The sequence below is a fragment of the Spermophilus citellus genome (assembly GCF_964194105.1).
Source record: "Spermophilus citellus genome assembly, chromosome: 17".
In the NCBI taxonomy this organism is placed as follows: Eukaryota; Metazoa; Chordata; class Mammalia; order Rodentia; family Sciuridae; genus Spermophilus; species Spermophilus citellus.
In genome coordinates, this window is record NC_138199.1 from 52,898,359 (window position 1) to 52,911,625 (window position 13,267).

The 13,267-nt window shown below is 49.5% G+C and overlaps 1 protein-coding gene across 5 annotated transcripts in view; it reads right to left on the reverse strand.

The window, feature by feature from the left end:
* Positions 1-13,267, reverse strand: part of MED24 (mediator complex subunit 24) — a 35,741-nt gene that overhangs the window by 1,685 nt on the left and 20,789 nt on the right. For 4 of the 5 annotated variants that reach the window (XM_081272478.1, XM_081272482.1, XM_081272481.1 and 1 more), the window contains exons 5-24: positions 13,072-13,145; positions 12,490-12,722; positions 12,298-12,354; positions 10,800-10,911; positions 10,511-10,661; positions 10,129-10,242; positions 9,549-9,596; positions 9,040-9,122; positions 8,688-8,774; positions 8,001-8,112; positions 6,995-7,137; positions 6,511-6,548; positions 5,904-5,986; positions 5,038-5,216; positions 4,821-4,920; positions 4,336-4,511; positions 1,726-1,990; positions 1,281-1,462; positions 988-1,078; positions 544-643 (exon numbers count right to left, since the gene is read on the reverse strand). In XM_081272478.1, the coding sequence (XP_081128604.1) occupies positions 544-643; positions 988-1,078; positions 1,281-1,462; positions 1,726-1,990; positions 4,336-4,511; positions 4,821-4,920; positions 5,038-5,216; positions 5,904-5,986; positions 6,511-6,548; positions 6,995-7,137; positions 8,001-8,112; positions 8,688-8,774; positions 9,040-9,122; positions 9,549-9,596; positions 10,129-10,242; positions 10,511-10,661; positions 10,800-10,911; positions 12,298-12,354; positions 12,490-12,722; positions 13,072-13,145 (2,428 nt within the window). The remainder of the gene's footprint in view (positions 1-543; positions 644-987; positions 1,079-1,280; positions 1,463-1,725; positions 1,991-4,335; positions 4,512-4,820; positions 4,921-5,037; positions 5,217-5,903; positions 5,987-6,510; positions 6,549-6,994; positions 7,138-8,000; positions 8,113-8,687; positions 8,775-9,039; positions 9,123-9,548; positions 9,597-10,128; positions 10,243-10,510; positions 10,662-10,799; positions 10,912-12,297; positions 12,355-12,489; positions 12,723-13,071; positions 13,146-13,267) is intronic. The other variant, XM_081272479.1, reaches the window with a different exon arrangement.

Consider the following 13,267-nt stretch of genomic DNA (forward strand, 5'->3'; position numbering starts at 1 on the left):
AAGTCTCAGCCTGGGCCTGCTCCAGGCCACAGGGCATGTTTCGGGGGAAGGAAGGAAGGCCACAGCTGGTGAGTCAATGGCACAGGCTGTACCGAGGTAGTGAACTCCCTTCATGCAGTGTCACCCCTTAACCCTGTGCTGAGGAGGTTCGGGAGGGGCAGCTGTGGGGCTGGGAGGACCTGGGCAGAGGAGCTCCTTATTTATTTATTTATTTATTTATAGTGCTGGAATTGAACCCAGGGCCTCGTGCATTCGAGGCAAGCACTCTACCAACTGAGCTATATCCCCAGCCTGCAGAAGAGCTTCTTTATGGACAGAGAACAGTGACCTTATCTCTAGGGGTAAGCAAGGGAGCATCCCCTAGGGAACAAAATGACACAAGCCCCTGCCACACCCTCTGACCAGCCAGCACAGACTGGTGACCAAGGCTGTAGCTGAGGTGCAGGGCTGAGGCCCATGGCAGGGATCAAGCGGAGCAGCTTCCCCAGGGAAGAGTGAGTGCCCAGGCAAAGAGGGGCCCATGCAGCCCTCCCACACACTCACTGGGACTGGAGAGGATGTTGGCGTCGTCCTCATTGGAGCTCAGCAGTCGCATCAGCTTTGATGGCTGCATGTCGTCCAAGGGAAAGAGGCTGATGTAATCCTGGAGAGCAGGAAAGTCACTAACACTTACCCCCAGCCCTCAAAGTTCTAGCAACCAGCAAAGAGGACTGGAACTCAAGTCAGAGCCCACAGTATCGGCATTGCCAGCACGCTGGTCCCTTGCCTCACCCCTCCACAGACCCAGTGAGCAGACAGGACCTTGGCCAAGGGCAGCTGGGGGTCCATACAAGCCACCTCTCCAGATCTTGACTGATCAGGCCCAACCAGCTGAGGCGAGGGCAGTGCCCATGTTTCTGACCCTACTTCCCGAGGAGGCCTCTTTCACCAGCAAACACTCAGAAAAGGTGAATAGAGACATTAATAAGTGAGCAGAGAAGCCTCTACCTCAATGTCTTCCCGGTGTCTCTTCTTTTGGCGGGAGGATGCCTGTCCCTTGTGGGAGGAGTAGGAACTCAGGGCACACCATACAGCTAGTCTGGCAAAGGGTTCCAGGAAAAGGAGGTACAGTTAGTGGGAACCAGAACAAGGTACCTGTGTCCACACTGATCAAGCCCCACCTGATAGGACATGCCCACAGCCAAGCTCCCAAGGTGGTACAGGTTGGGGTGCCTAACTTTGGGCGGCAGGGGCTGGAGGCCCACGTGTGGGAGCCAGGCAGGCTCTGAAGAGAATCCTACTTCGCCAGCGCAGTGCCGGGGGGATCCATGAGGCTGTGCCACTTGGAGGAGTCGGTGAGCAGGCCAGGCAGGATGTGGCCCAGCAGGACGAGGGTCACTTGCTGCATGTCCAGACAGAAGATGGAATAGAGCAGCTCCACTGCCCGCAGCGTGTGCTCCTTCCGAGTCTCCTTCAACAGCTCCTGATGGGCAGGTGAGCCGGATGCTGAAGAGCTGAAGGCCCGACTCTGGCACTCAACACCCCTACCACTCCTGTGGGCTCTCTGGGCAGGTACGGGGGCCACAGTGCTTTATTCCCCCACCCCCATCCCATACTCAGTATTCCCAGGAGGCTGCCCAGCTCACAGCAACTTCTTTAAGAGAATCCTAGCCAGCCGGGCTGGAGGCTGGGTCTCAGGCTGAGGACACCTGCCCACCCCAGCCCACACCCACCCAGCCCAAGTACCTTAATCAGGTTGTTGCAGAACCAGTAAACACCTCCCATGTGCAGCAGGGTGTCGAAGATGTGGATGGAGCGGCTGTCCACCCAGCCCTTTTCCAGCACCTTGGCAAAGATGTCTGTTAACACCTCCTTGATGGGCCGCTTGGGGGGCAGCAGGTTCCAGTAGGGCATTGTGTCCACCCCCGTGGATGGGAACTTGATCTGAGTGGCTGTCTGCTGTAGCACATCTGCACACATGTGCTCCAGGATTGAGTTCATAATCACCACTCTGCAGGGGCCAGGGAAGAACATGTAGGCCAGACTTGGGTTGAGGGAATTAATGCCACTCTGTGCTAGTGGAAGAGACACCCCATAGCCCCGGAACTGGCTGGGCTTTCACCTGCTGGGCACAAAGCCTAGTAAAGGTACCAGGCAAGAGCTGGATCAAAGATGGATCTAGCAATATATTTATATTTTCTCTGCCTTCTCCCTCTTCAAAAGTCCCCATCCCCCAGGTCTGGATCTTGCCAACTCTCTGGAATAAATAAATACAATCACTTCCCCCTGGGCTGAGTGCTTGGTGGGGGGGTCCCCACCCAGCCTTGGCCTCTTCCCAAAGTAAACTGTCACTTCCAGGAGAGGGCCCAACTCCTGCCCCACAGGAATCTTCCCGGCCCTGGATAGCTGGGCAAGTACATACGTCTATCTAGGATCCTGTCATGAGAAACTTGAGCTGTACGTACAGACCAGGGTCTGAGCACTGACTGTTCTGAGAACACTGTGCGGCTCCGGGAAGGTTCTATCACTTTCAGCTTTCAGAGCCACTTTTTTCACCCATACAACGGAGCCACAGATCCTCCCTATTCTTTACCAAAAGGTCTTAAGGTGCTTAGGATGGGTGACGGCACAGCAAATATTACATGACTTGTTGAGGGAAAATGAGGAAAGAAAGGAAAAAAGAAAGGAGCAAAAGAAAGCAGGTGTGACTTCATAGAGCCCCTGGAACCTCACTTCAGCTAGATCTCCTAAAATATCCTCTACAGCTGTCTTGTGAATTGTCACTCAACACACATTCACAGCCGCAAGAAACAGAAGTAACCCAAGTGTCCACAGAGGGACAAATGGGTGACCAAGATGCAGTATATCACGTACAATAGGATATTACTCATCCTTAAAAAGGAAGGAGATCCTGTAATATGCTACAACATGGATGAATTTTGAGGAACTTATGCTTCATGAAATAAGTTAGTTGCGAAAGGGCAAATATTGCCTAACTCCAGATATGAGGTATCTAAAGTCATCAAATTCATAGACAGAAAGTAGAATGGTGGCTGCAGGAGCTGGGGGAGGGAAGCTGTTGTTTAGCGTACAGAGTTTCAGATTTGCAAGATAAAAAATGTTCTGGAATCTGTTGCACAATAATGTGCACAGAGTTAACACTGCTGAACTGTACTCTTTCTTAAAAAAAATACTTTTTTAGTTACACATGAACAGAATGCCTTTATTTTGTCTACTTATTTTTATGTGGTTCTGAGAATCAAACAGTGCCTCACATGTGCGAAGAAAGTGCTCTGCCACTGAGCCCCAGCCCCAGCCCTGAACTGTAGTCTTTTTTTTTTTTTTAAAGAGAGAGTGAGAGAGGAGAGAGAGAGAGAGAGAATTTTTAATATTTATTTTTTAGTTCTCGGCGGACACAACATCTTTGTTGGTATATGGTGCTGAGGATCGAACCCGGGCCGCACGCATGCCACACGAGCGCGCTACCGCTTGAGCCACATCCCCAGCCCGAACTGTAGTCTTAAACTTGGTTAAGATTAAATTTCCTGTCATGTGTTTCTTGTCACAGTTAAAAAAAAAAAAAAAAAAAAGCCAACTAAACAACTTATTGGTTGACTACATGAACCAGAATCACTGAGTTCAACACAGCAGAGGTCACCAGAGAGGTCACTCAAGAGCAGAACATGAAATAAATGTCACAAAGATCGGTCGGGGAAGGCTGTCAAATCCATAGATGCCTCATAGTTCCTCGAGAGCAACACAGCCAGATAAGCCCTTTGCTTTTCTACTCAGTTAGTTCTCTAGAACTTGAGCCCTTTGAGGGTCTGAATCGTAGCTGTTTGGGGTCTCCATCTCCACAGAGATGCTGGATTAAAACACTACTGGCATAGAAATACACATTCAATGTTTGCTGAGCCAGCTAAATAAATGTGTGAATAAGAATTGGTGGGGAGGGGCTGGAGTGGTGGCTGGCACATGTGAGGCCCTGGGTTCAATTCTCAGTACCACATACAAATAAATAAATTAAATAAAGGTCCATCAATGACTAAAAATTATTTTTTAAAAATATCATTGACTTTAAAAAAAAAAAAAAGTATTGGGGGGGAGCGGGGAGGAGGGACGCAGAATGTGAGCAAGTCTACAGCCATATTACCCTGAATGTTCCTGATCTCTGAAGCTAAACAGGGCGGGGCTGGCTAATACTTGGATGGAAGGACCTGAGTGAGAATGGAAGCCAGTGAGGGCAGGAATGAGTGGCATGTTTGGGAAGGTAAGAGAAGGATGTCTGTTACTGGAGGTGCTGACTTATCACGACATACCTGCAGGGTATGAGAAGGGCAGGGACAGTTTACTGACCTCTCATTGTAGAACTGCAGGGTGTTCTCACTATACAGTGGCCCTGCCAGCTGGCGGATCATCTGCAGTGACTTCTCACGCTCGTCCAGCCCCAGCATCCGGACATGGGCCACCAGCCAAGCCACAGCACACACGGCCAGACTGCATACCTTTCCCTTGATATTATCAGTGATTTTCTAAGAGGAGGGGAAAAGGGTGACTGGAATCGCTCTCTCCCCTGCCCTGCCATCATTTCCCCAGCCTCAGTGGGCAGCTGAGTGCAGCAGGTATAGTCTTAGGCCACAATCCACACCTCTTTCTACCACAAGTCTGACTTTCCCAGAGCCACCTGAGTGAGAGCAAGTGGCTAAGACTACCATTCTAGGGAAGACTGATGGCAAAAACTCCGGATTAAAGATCTTCTTGTTCTTAGGAAATAAAACAAGCTATCAATGTCTGACTCTAGGTCTCAGGGAAAAGAAAAACTGGTAGAAAGATGGGGCTACCTGGATGGACTCGAAGGCCAGCACTCCATTCTCCCAGGCATTGAGGATTTCTAAGATGGCAGCCGAAATGCTCAGACAAGCTTCATGCCACTTCATCTGCCTACAAAGGGTTGGCAGTGGGAGAAAAATCACCTCAGGTGAGTACGGAAGGGCTTAGGAGAAAGAGTCTTGGCTCTATCCCACCACTGCCCTTAGAGTAGGCACCCAAACCACTAACACCAGCTTCATCTCTGAGGAGTTGTTGAGCAGGGCCACCAAGGATTCCACTTTGGTGGAGTCAGGCCGGAAGCAGGGGTGGTCAGGGTTCAGGATCTTGCCCTCCTCTGGCATGCAGGTCTGCATCCAGGTCTCAAAGAAGGGTACCTCTGCTCCTGTGCTTGACTCTGACAGAATCACCTGGGCAAGAGTGAAAGGAGAGGTCCTAGTTAAGTGAGGAGGATGAGCCTGGGATTGAAATTCTGTTTCCTGCCCCCTGCTATTTCCTTCCCAGCCTGAAGAACTAGGGGCAAACTGGTCTCAAGGGATGCAGATAGGGCCTATGCTGCCACCTAGTGGTTGGTGTGGCTGTGGCACTAAAGTATGTGAGGCATGACTAGGGGCATCTATTGACTTCCCCCAGGGATAGGCACCTGATTTCTGAGTCCAGCAACACCAACTGGCTTGGTGAAACAAATTGACCAATTATATTGTTATGCTGTGTGTATGTATGAATACATAACAATGAATCCCACATAACAAGGAATAATTACAATGCACCAATAAAAATTTAAAAAAGAAAATGCAATGTAATCCAGAATAAGACTTCTACCTCACACATAAATTAAGGTCTTAAGAGTCCAAAGAATTTTCCCAAGAAAATACAAATGTATTTTCCATGTTTTAACAAAAATAATGTTAAAGAAGCTATATCATCAATTAGTTGAATCAGAATAAAAATTCTGATCAATGGAAAATAAAAAAACAAAACTCCCAAAATAATGGCTTGGGAGACTTACGGGGTGAGGGGAAGTTATTGATTGGTTGCTTCATCTTTGCCCTGACCACTTGTCATCCCCTAACCCCACCTGCAGTCCTCTCACTCACCTCTGAGCCATAGGTCTGGGCCACATGGCACAACATGAGGAAGGAGATATCAAAGAGCAAGGCACGAACTGAGGCTGTTTTGGCTGTGGAAGGGAGAAGAAGGCCAGCCCCTCAGCCCAGGGTGAAGACCCAAGGCCTGTGCCTGGATCATGAGAACAGAATTTGTCTTTTTGTTGTTGCTTTTTTTTTTTCTTTTAGTGGAGCTAGGGACCGAACCCAGGGTCTTGTGCATGCTAGGCACACACTCTCCCACTGAGCCACATCACTAGCCCAGGATTTGTCTTAAGGAAGGTCAGGGACCACATGGTTCCTTCAAAGCTCTGAGGCTCAGAATCCTTTTCTTGAGTCTCAATTAGAACATCATCCCTTCCTTGGAATCCTTGTGTATCCTCCAATACACAAACAAATCACAAAGGGAACAGGTGGGAGAAAAGCAAAAGGATGGCATTAGAAGATCCCATTCCCAGCATCTCCTTCACTCAAGGCTCCCAAAGCTTTAGTCAGTCATGGCTCAGAGGAGGAAACCCAGCTGCCCCAGAAGAAGCAAAGGCAGCCCCTCCCTCTGCACCCTCCCTACTGCCACTGAGTTCTTGCAAAGTTGACTTACTGCTCTCTCCACTGCCATGGGTGGTAAACTCATTCAAACTGTGGAAGAAATGGACAGGGTAAGAGTTAAGCAACAGCCAGGAACTGAGGGCCGCAGGGCTTGCAGGGGCAGTCACTAGAATATAAACTACAGGCTAAGCTTAAAATGAACACCATTATACCAGAAAAAAAATTTTTTTCTATTATTAAAAGATTTTTTAGGCCTAGAGAATAGCTCATTGAATGGAACAATCTTCTATATGTCAAATTCCAGGAAAATTAAAAAAGGCAACAGAAATATGAAGTTCCTTATTAATAACTGGGAAAGGAAAAGACCTCTTCGAGTCAAGAGAACTGGCTCCTCTGTCGAGGCCTCTGGCTGGGTTGCCCTGGCCTAGCCTGTGCATCTCAAGGGAGACCCAGACCCAGGTGCCCAACTCCTACTCTGCCACCTCCTCCCTTTAGAATGTCCTCCCCTCCAAGGTCAAGGGCTCAGTCATTCTCACTTGATGAATTTCCGGGCAAAGGATTTAAGCTTCCCGGTGGCAGCAGCAGCAGCCAGCAACAAGTCCAGGCTCTTCCCGGACAGCATGTGTCCCAGGACCCCCAGCAGCCCCTCTGGGGACTTGGAATGGTCTGCATCCATCGTCTGGGGACAGGACAGGAAGTCAAGTCCTGAAGAACATTGAAGATCCCCACCCCGCCCAGATACAGCCAGGCATATTTCCTCTCTTCATGTCTCTAATAGCTAGCATACCACCTCTGCAATTTAATCTGTCGTTCTGCCTCCAACCTGGAAACCATTCCCAAAATCTAAACACTGCTCTATAATCCACCCCTCTCATCCATACTGTCATGATGGTAGTGGGAATAGGAAGCTTGGCTATTGTGTCCTTTGTCCCCCCACAGTTCTAGAGATTGAACCCAGAGTTGTTTTACCAATGAGCTACTTTCTCATTTCCTTCTATTTTTTTATTTTGAGTGGGTCCTACTAAGTTGCTGAGACTGGCCTTGAACTTGCAATCCTACTGCCTCAGCCTCCTAAGTCACTGGGATCCCAGGCCTGCACCACTACACCTGGCTACTGTGTCCTTGTGAGATGGCATCTCTGAAACACCTACATGTGAAGCTTATAGTGGCAGCTGCCCTTGCCTTCCCCCTTTCTCTGCTTCTAAAGTAACTATGACTGGAATCCAGATGAGAGAGATCTATGAGCCCTGTTTATTTATCTGGACATAGAGGAAAACCAGAAGGAAGAAAGAGAAGACTGCTGGGCACAGTGGCACACGCCTGTAATCCCAGCAGCTCAGGAGGCTGAGGCAGGAGGATCGTGAGTTCAAAGCCAGCCTCAGCAAAAGTGAGGCACTAAGCAACTCAGTGAGACGCTGTCTTTAAATAAAATACAAAAATAGGGCTGGGGATGTGGCTCAGTGGTCGAGTGCCTCTGAGTTCAATCCCTGGTACAAAAAAAAGAAAGGGAAGACCCTGGTGGCAAGGAAAGGATGCACTCACCTTGAGAATGTTTGTGACAGTAGGCTCTGCACGGAGGATGAGCCCAGGATTAGGCTGGATGTTGGCATTTTCTGATGACTTTTGCTGGGGTGCATGTTCCCGATCTGCTGAGCTATGGCCATGACCAGTTGGCAAGAGAAGGGGACAGGAACCAAGAGAAATTCTTCAAACACTCCCTACTCCCTAGTCCAACCCCAGAAGCAGAGGCACAGAGGTGGTGGGAAGCATACAGAAATTCTGGGGGTTGGGATGTAGCTCAGTGGTACAGTGTTTGCCTTGTATGCACAAGGTCCTGGGTTCTCTTTTCAGCACCACCAAAAGGGGAAAAAAAAAAAAACTTTGGCGTTGGGATGAAGTTTATGAAAGGGTGTTCGATACTGGAATCACTTCAATTTGTCATGACTCATTACATTTATTTTGAAAGTTAATTTAAGATTTGTTTTGAAAATTTGAATTTTTTCTTTGGTCACAAAAGAAGGTGAGTTAAAGAGCAGCAAAGAATAGTGTAAAACCCCGGTCTGAAGTCAGCATCTTCTTTCCCCCCTGGTTTCCTGTGTTACAAGGTATGGTGCCAGTCACTTGCAACCCAGCGTTCAAACAGAAGAGGGAAAGGTACCAGCAGGCAGTCTGACATGACAGAGGAATGTCACAGGGCTCTTGAGGCAGCCCAAATGGACTTGCACTTACCGCTTGGCTACAAGGTTGGCGAAATTAGCTTCAGTCAGAAGGCCCTGCTTGTTACATTCTTGGAGGAGGAAGTTTGTACAGTCACAGCTGTGAGGGAAAACAGGATGAGGAAAGTGGGCACAGAGCTAGGGCTTTTGAGGAATGGGAACAATGGGTTCCTGCCCTGTCTCCTCCCTCCTTCAGGATGAAGACAATTTGGATTGCCCGAAGGCAGGCAGAATGACTGTGGATACTTGACAACATTGTGTCACCAACAAGGAGACAGGATCTCTTGAAATTCTTCTGACACAGAGAGCAGGGGAAGGGCCCAGACATCTTCTAGTAGCATAGAGGTAAGTAGGGGAGTTCATACTTGCAGCGCTGGTCAGCTTTGTCCAGCAAGGGTGTGAGCTTCAGCAGGAACTCAAAAGCACAGTTGACATCCTCAGTGAAGTCCTGCAAAGAGTCAGCAACTTCCCCTGGATTTTGGGTCCTCCATGCCTCCTGAAGCCTATGGTGTAGACTCACAAGGATACCATGCTGGGTGAGCCTCAAATAGGCTGCACCCACCACTATGCCCCAGCAGCTGGGTGGGGAAATGTTGGAGGCATCACTGCTCCCACGTGTCCACTCTTGCCCAACCATCATGGGCAACCTTGCCTGTGGAGGGTCTGAACTGAGATGTGTCCTATCAGGAGCCCGGGAGTGCATCCAAGGATGCTCCCAGGTGCTCAAGCACATCCATGGGATTCTAGCCTCCCTCCTGTCACACACACTCTGCTGCTCAGCCAGGGTCTGCGGGACCCTCTTCTTGCCCTTGTTTCTCAAGGGAAGAAATACCCTTAGCTGCTCCCATCCTGCCATCTCATTTCTCCAACTCACCTTGTCCCCATGACAGTATTTCTTCAACTTCACCAAAACCTGTGGAATCTAGGGAGTGAGGTAGGAGGAAAAACAGGAATTTCAATTTCTTTTCTCTTTCACCCGCCACTGAAGGCCCCCCATTCCCTGCCCTGGACACAGTAACAGGAACATTACTGTCCTGGAAATGAAAGCATTCTTATTAAAGACCAATCTTAAAGTCCATGGGCACCCAAACACCTGATTCCCCTCACCCAAAAAGACCTGGTGACCTCTCACTTATGCTGATTCAACAAAAAAATATCATTTGCAAAAGTGGAACCCAAGCTTCAAGGGGGACCAGGACCACTTTCTCTGACTCCCTCAGCTGCCCTGCACCAACATGACCAATGACAAACTAAACAGCACCTTGTGGCAGGAAACAACAGAGCCCTGTCAAGTGGGCTAAAAAGACTTTCAGAGGAAATAATCAATTGGAACTTGTGCTGGGGACTTAGCAGGCTGGGTCTGATGCCAGCAGAAGGCACATGTCCAGCATTTCACTGCTTCTCCTAAGAACTATCCCTAGACGGGCTCTCTGTTGCTTGCATGTCCCAGGTACCTTGAGGTAGGTGAAAGCCGTCCACTTGAGCTCCTCCGTGCCCTCAGGAGACTCAATAAGCCCCACGAAGCAGGCTTTCCAGATCTCCAGGACAAAAAGCGGGGTGGGGATATGCTATAGGAAGATCCAAGGATGGAGTATAAGAGAGTGCCCTGTACCCCTTCATCCTTCTGCAGGTTCTGGGGACCAGGTTGGGTCAATATTAGGACTAGGGACCTAATGTTAAATGACAGGACTGTCATCCACTTAGTATCAGAGCATCCACTTAGCATCAGGGACCAAAAGAAAACCTATTCTTCCCAAGAAGTACCAGAAGAATCCTCCCTCCTTCCCAAATGGCCAGCCCCCCTTAGAGAAAGGAGAGCCATTCGGCCCCGCCTACCTGCATGCGCTTCACCATCATCAGCTGCTCCACCAGGGGCTGCGTCTCACCGGTCAGGTTCATGGTGCCCTCAAGCAAGACCACCGCGTGCACAGTGGGAAAGCCAGTCTTGTGCAGCTGCTCTGAGTGCACAGATAGCATGGTGGGGATGCTGAGGAGAACAGACACAGGGCAGTGTTGGGGACTGAAGGTAAGAGCGAGAGGACAGACTGGGTACCACATCTTCCCTTGACACCCCAGGGCATTTCCTCTCTCTCCCTTCACCACCTTCACCCTGGAAGCTGGGTACCTCCTAATGAGTGTGCCACACTGTTCAGCCTGGCTCCGGAGCTGAGGGTTGCTGAGATTGGCCAGGATCTCCCCAAGCTTCAAGAGCGAATGCTCAATGGCAGTCCAGGAGGCTGGCAGAGAGAAAGAAATGCAGAACCATGATGGGAAACAAAGGAGAAACAGAGCCTGGCCCCAATCTCCTCAATCGTGGCACTCCCTGGGCCCAGGAAACTGCATAGGGAGGCTTTCCCTGAGGACGACACAGAGGTCTGGGCCATGAGGGCAGCATGCACTAGAAGGGAGTGAGCATCAAAGGCCAGAGCCCCTTAAAACCATTCCCGAGGGCCTGACTTCCAGGGGCTACACAACTGACTTCACTGACTGGCAGGCACATGTAGGCAGTGAGAGAGAGAAGTGAGGGAGGCTAGAGTTCAGCAGCACAAAGACAGAAGTGACCACAAATTGGGTCAGAAGCAGCCAATTCAAAAGGCAAGCCTTGTAGTGGCCATCACCTCCACTCTGGGCAAGCTGGGATCCTACACACTACCCACCCTTCATCTGGGCTGGATGATGAGGGCTCCCCCTTCTGAAATGCCTCAGTTATACATCCTTCATGGCTCTGTTCCCTTAATAACCTGCCCAACTGGTCTAACCCACCCATCAACTGGTCTAACCCACCCATCTCTCTCCTAAATGCCTGCACTGCATATTTATCACTTAGTTATAAGTCATTTATCCTAGTTACAATTCCAGAAGGTCCAATGATGAATAATGGCACCAACCAGCCCATTGACTATCATGTAGCATGGGGCGGGTGGAGGGAGGGGGGGAAGAAGACAAGAACTGAGATCCATTAAAAATAAATATTCATTCACTTTCCAGCAATAAACATTTATCACATGTTCAAAGTAGGCAAGAAACTGTCAGCATAGCCTATTTTGACACAGATTCTCTTTCTGGACTTTGCATTCCCAGACAATAAAACATACTTAGAGAAGTAATAAATAGACTAAGCTCTCCAACCCAGGACACTGGGTGTCACCCACTCTAGCACTTAACAGAAGACAAAAGCTCCTTAGGTGGTCCTGAGCCACCAAAGTCTAAGCAAGACTATGGCCTCAAGACCCCTCAGGGATGATGGAAGGCTTCCCTCCCACAGATCTTCCTGTTCTCAGGCTCTGGAAAGTTCCAACATTTTAGCATCTGAACTTGAGTGAAGAGATGGATGGTACACAGGCCTGATAGGCACCGAATTTAAAGGGACATTTCAGGTCATACTCAAATTCAAGAGTTATTTGCTTCCAGAAGATGAGTAATATGGAAACAAACAAGAACAGACGGTATAGTTGTCTTGTCCTCTAATTTTCTTTGCACATATGATGTACTAGTCTTGCTTCCCACTAGTGTGTAAGCTTGTTGAGGGCAGGGACCCTGCCACATGCTCCTTTGAGAGCCCCCCTCCCCCCTCCCCCAGCACCTGGCACAGTGCTGGGCAGACGACAATGCTCAGTAAATACCTGTTGGTTGATTGGCTCGGGTGCCACCCTGCCCAAGTCCCTGGGATGTATGCAATGCTTATGGGGAGAGAAAAAAGGAAGTGGGATGGTTTCAGATCCTCCTGGAAAGAAGTGGGATGGCATCCTGCCTCTCCCCTCTCAATTAAAAGGAACAGCTACAAGAATAGTGGCACAGGTAATCAGGGGACATACAGGCCTCCTCTAGTTTGGCGATGTGCAGCAGGGCCCGATTCTTGGTGCTGCTGAGGGTATTCTCCAGGCGCTGCAGGCACATGGCAAGCTGCTTCTCCCCAGTGGCTGGAGTGCCGGCCTCCACTCCTTCCTGGAGCCGCTCTGCAGAGGCCGCGGTGCAGCGCAGCAGCCAGTGGAGGGCGCTGAGAAGGGCTCGGCACAGCCCAATGCACTCCTCTGCTTTGCCGTGACAGCTACCAGGAAAGGATGTGAAATCTGTCTCTGATCCAGAGGCTGAAATCTGACCCACACCAATGTTCCCCAGAGAACTCTGGCACTCCCCTACTAGGGAAGAGAGTTGGAAAGCTAGCAAAGTCCTAGGGAAGACACCGAACTCGGCTGCCTTCCACCAGACAAGATTTCAAATGAGCTATTCCAAGTAAAGAGACATTTCGACTTAAGGGAATAAATAGAAAACATGGGGATGGGTAGGTGGGTAGAAAAAATGTGGGAATCCACAGAGTTGATCTCAGACTATATGCTAGGAGCTTCTCCTATACCTTGAGAGAATGCTGGGTGAGAATCTCGTCACCCAGCCCTTACCTCAGTCGGTCACAAAACATGTCCATGATATCCAGCAAAGCCTGGATACACAGGTCTCGGGAAAAGTCATCAAACTGTGGAAAAAAACAATAGAGAGGTTCAAGAATGCCCCAGCCAACCCCTGGATCTCACACATAGAACAGGTGGCACAAGTAGGACTCCTGCTTTTCTTTCCTCCAATCTCAGGTTTCAGATT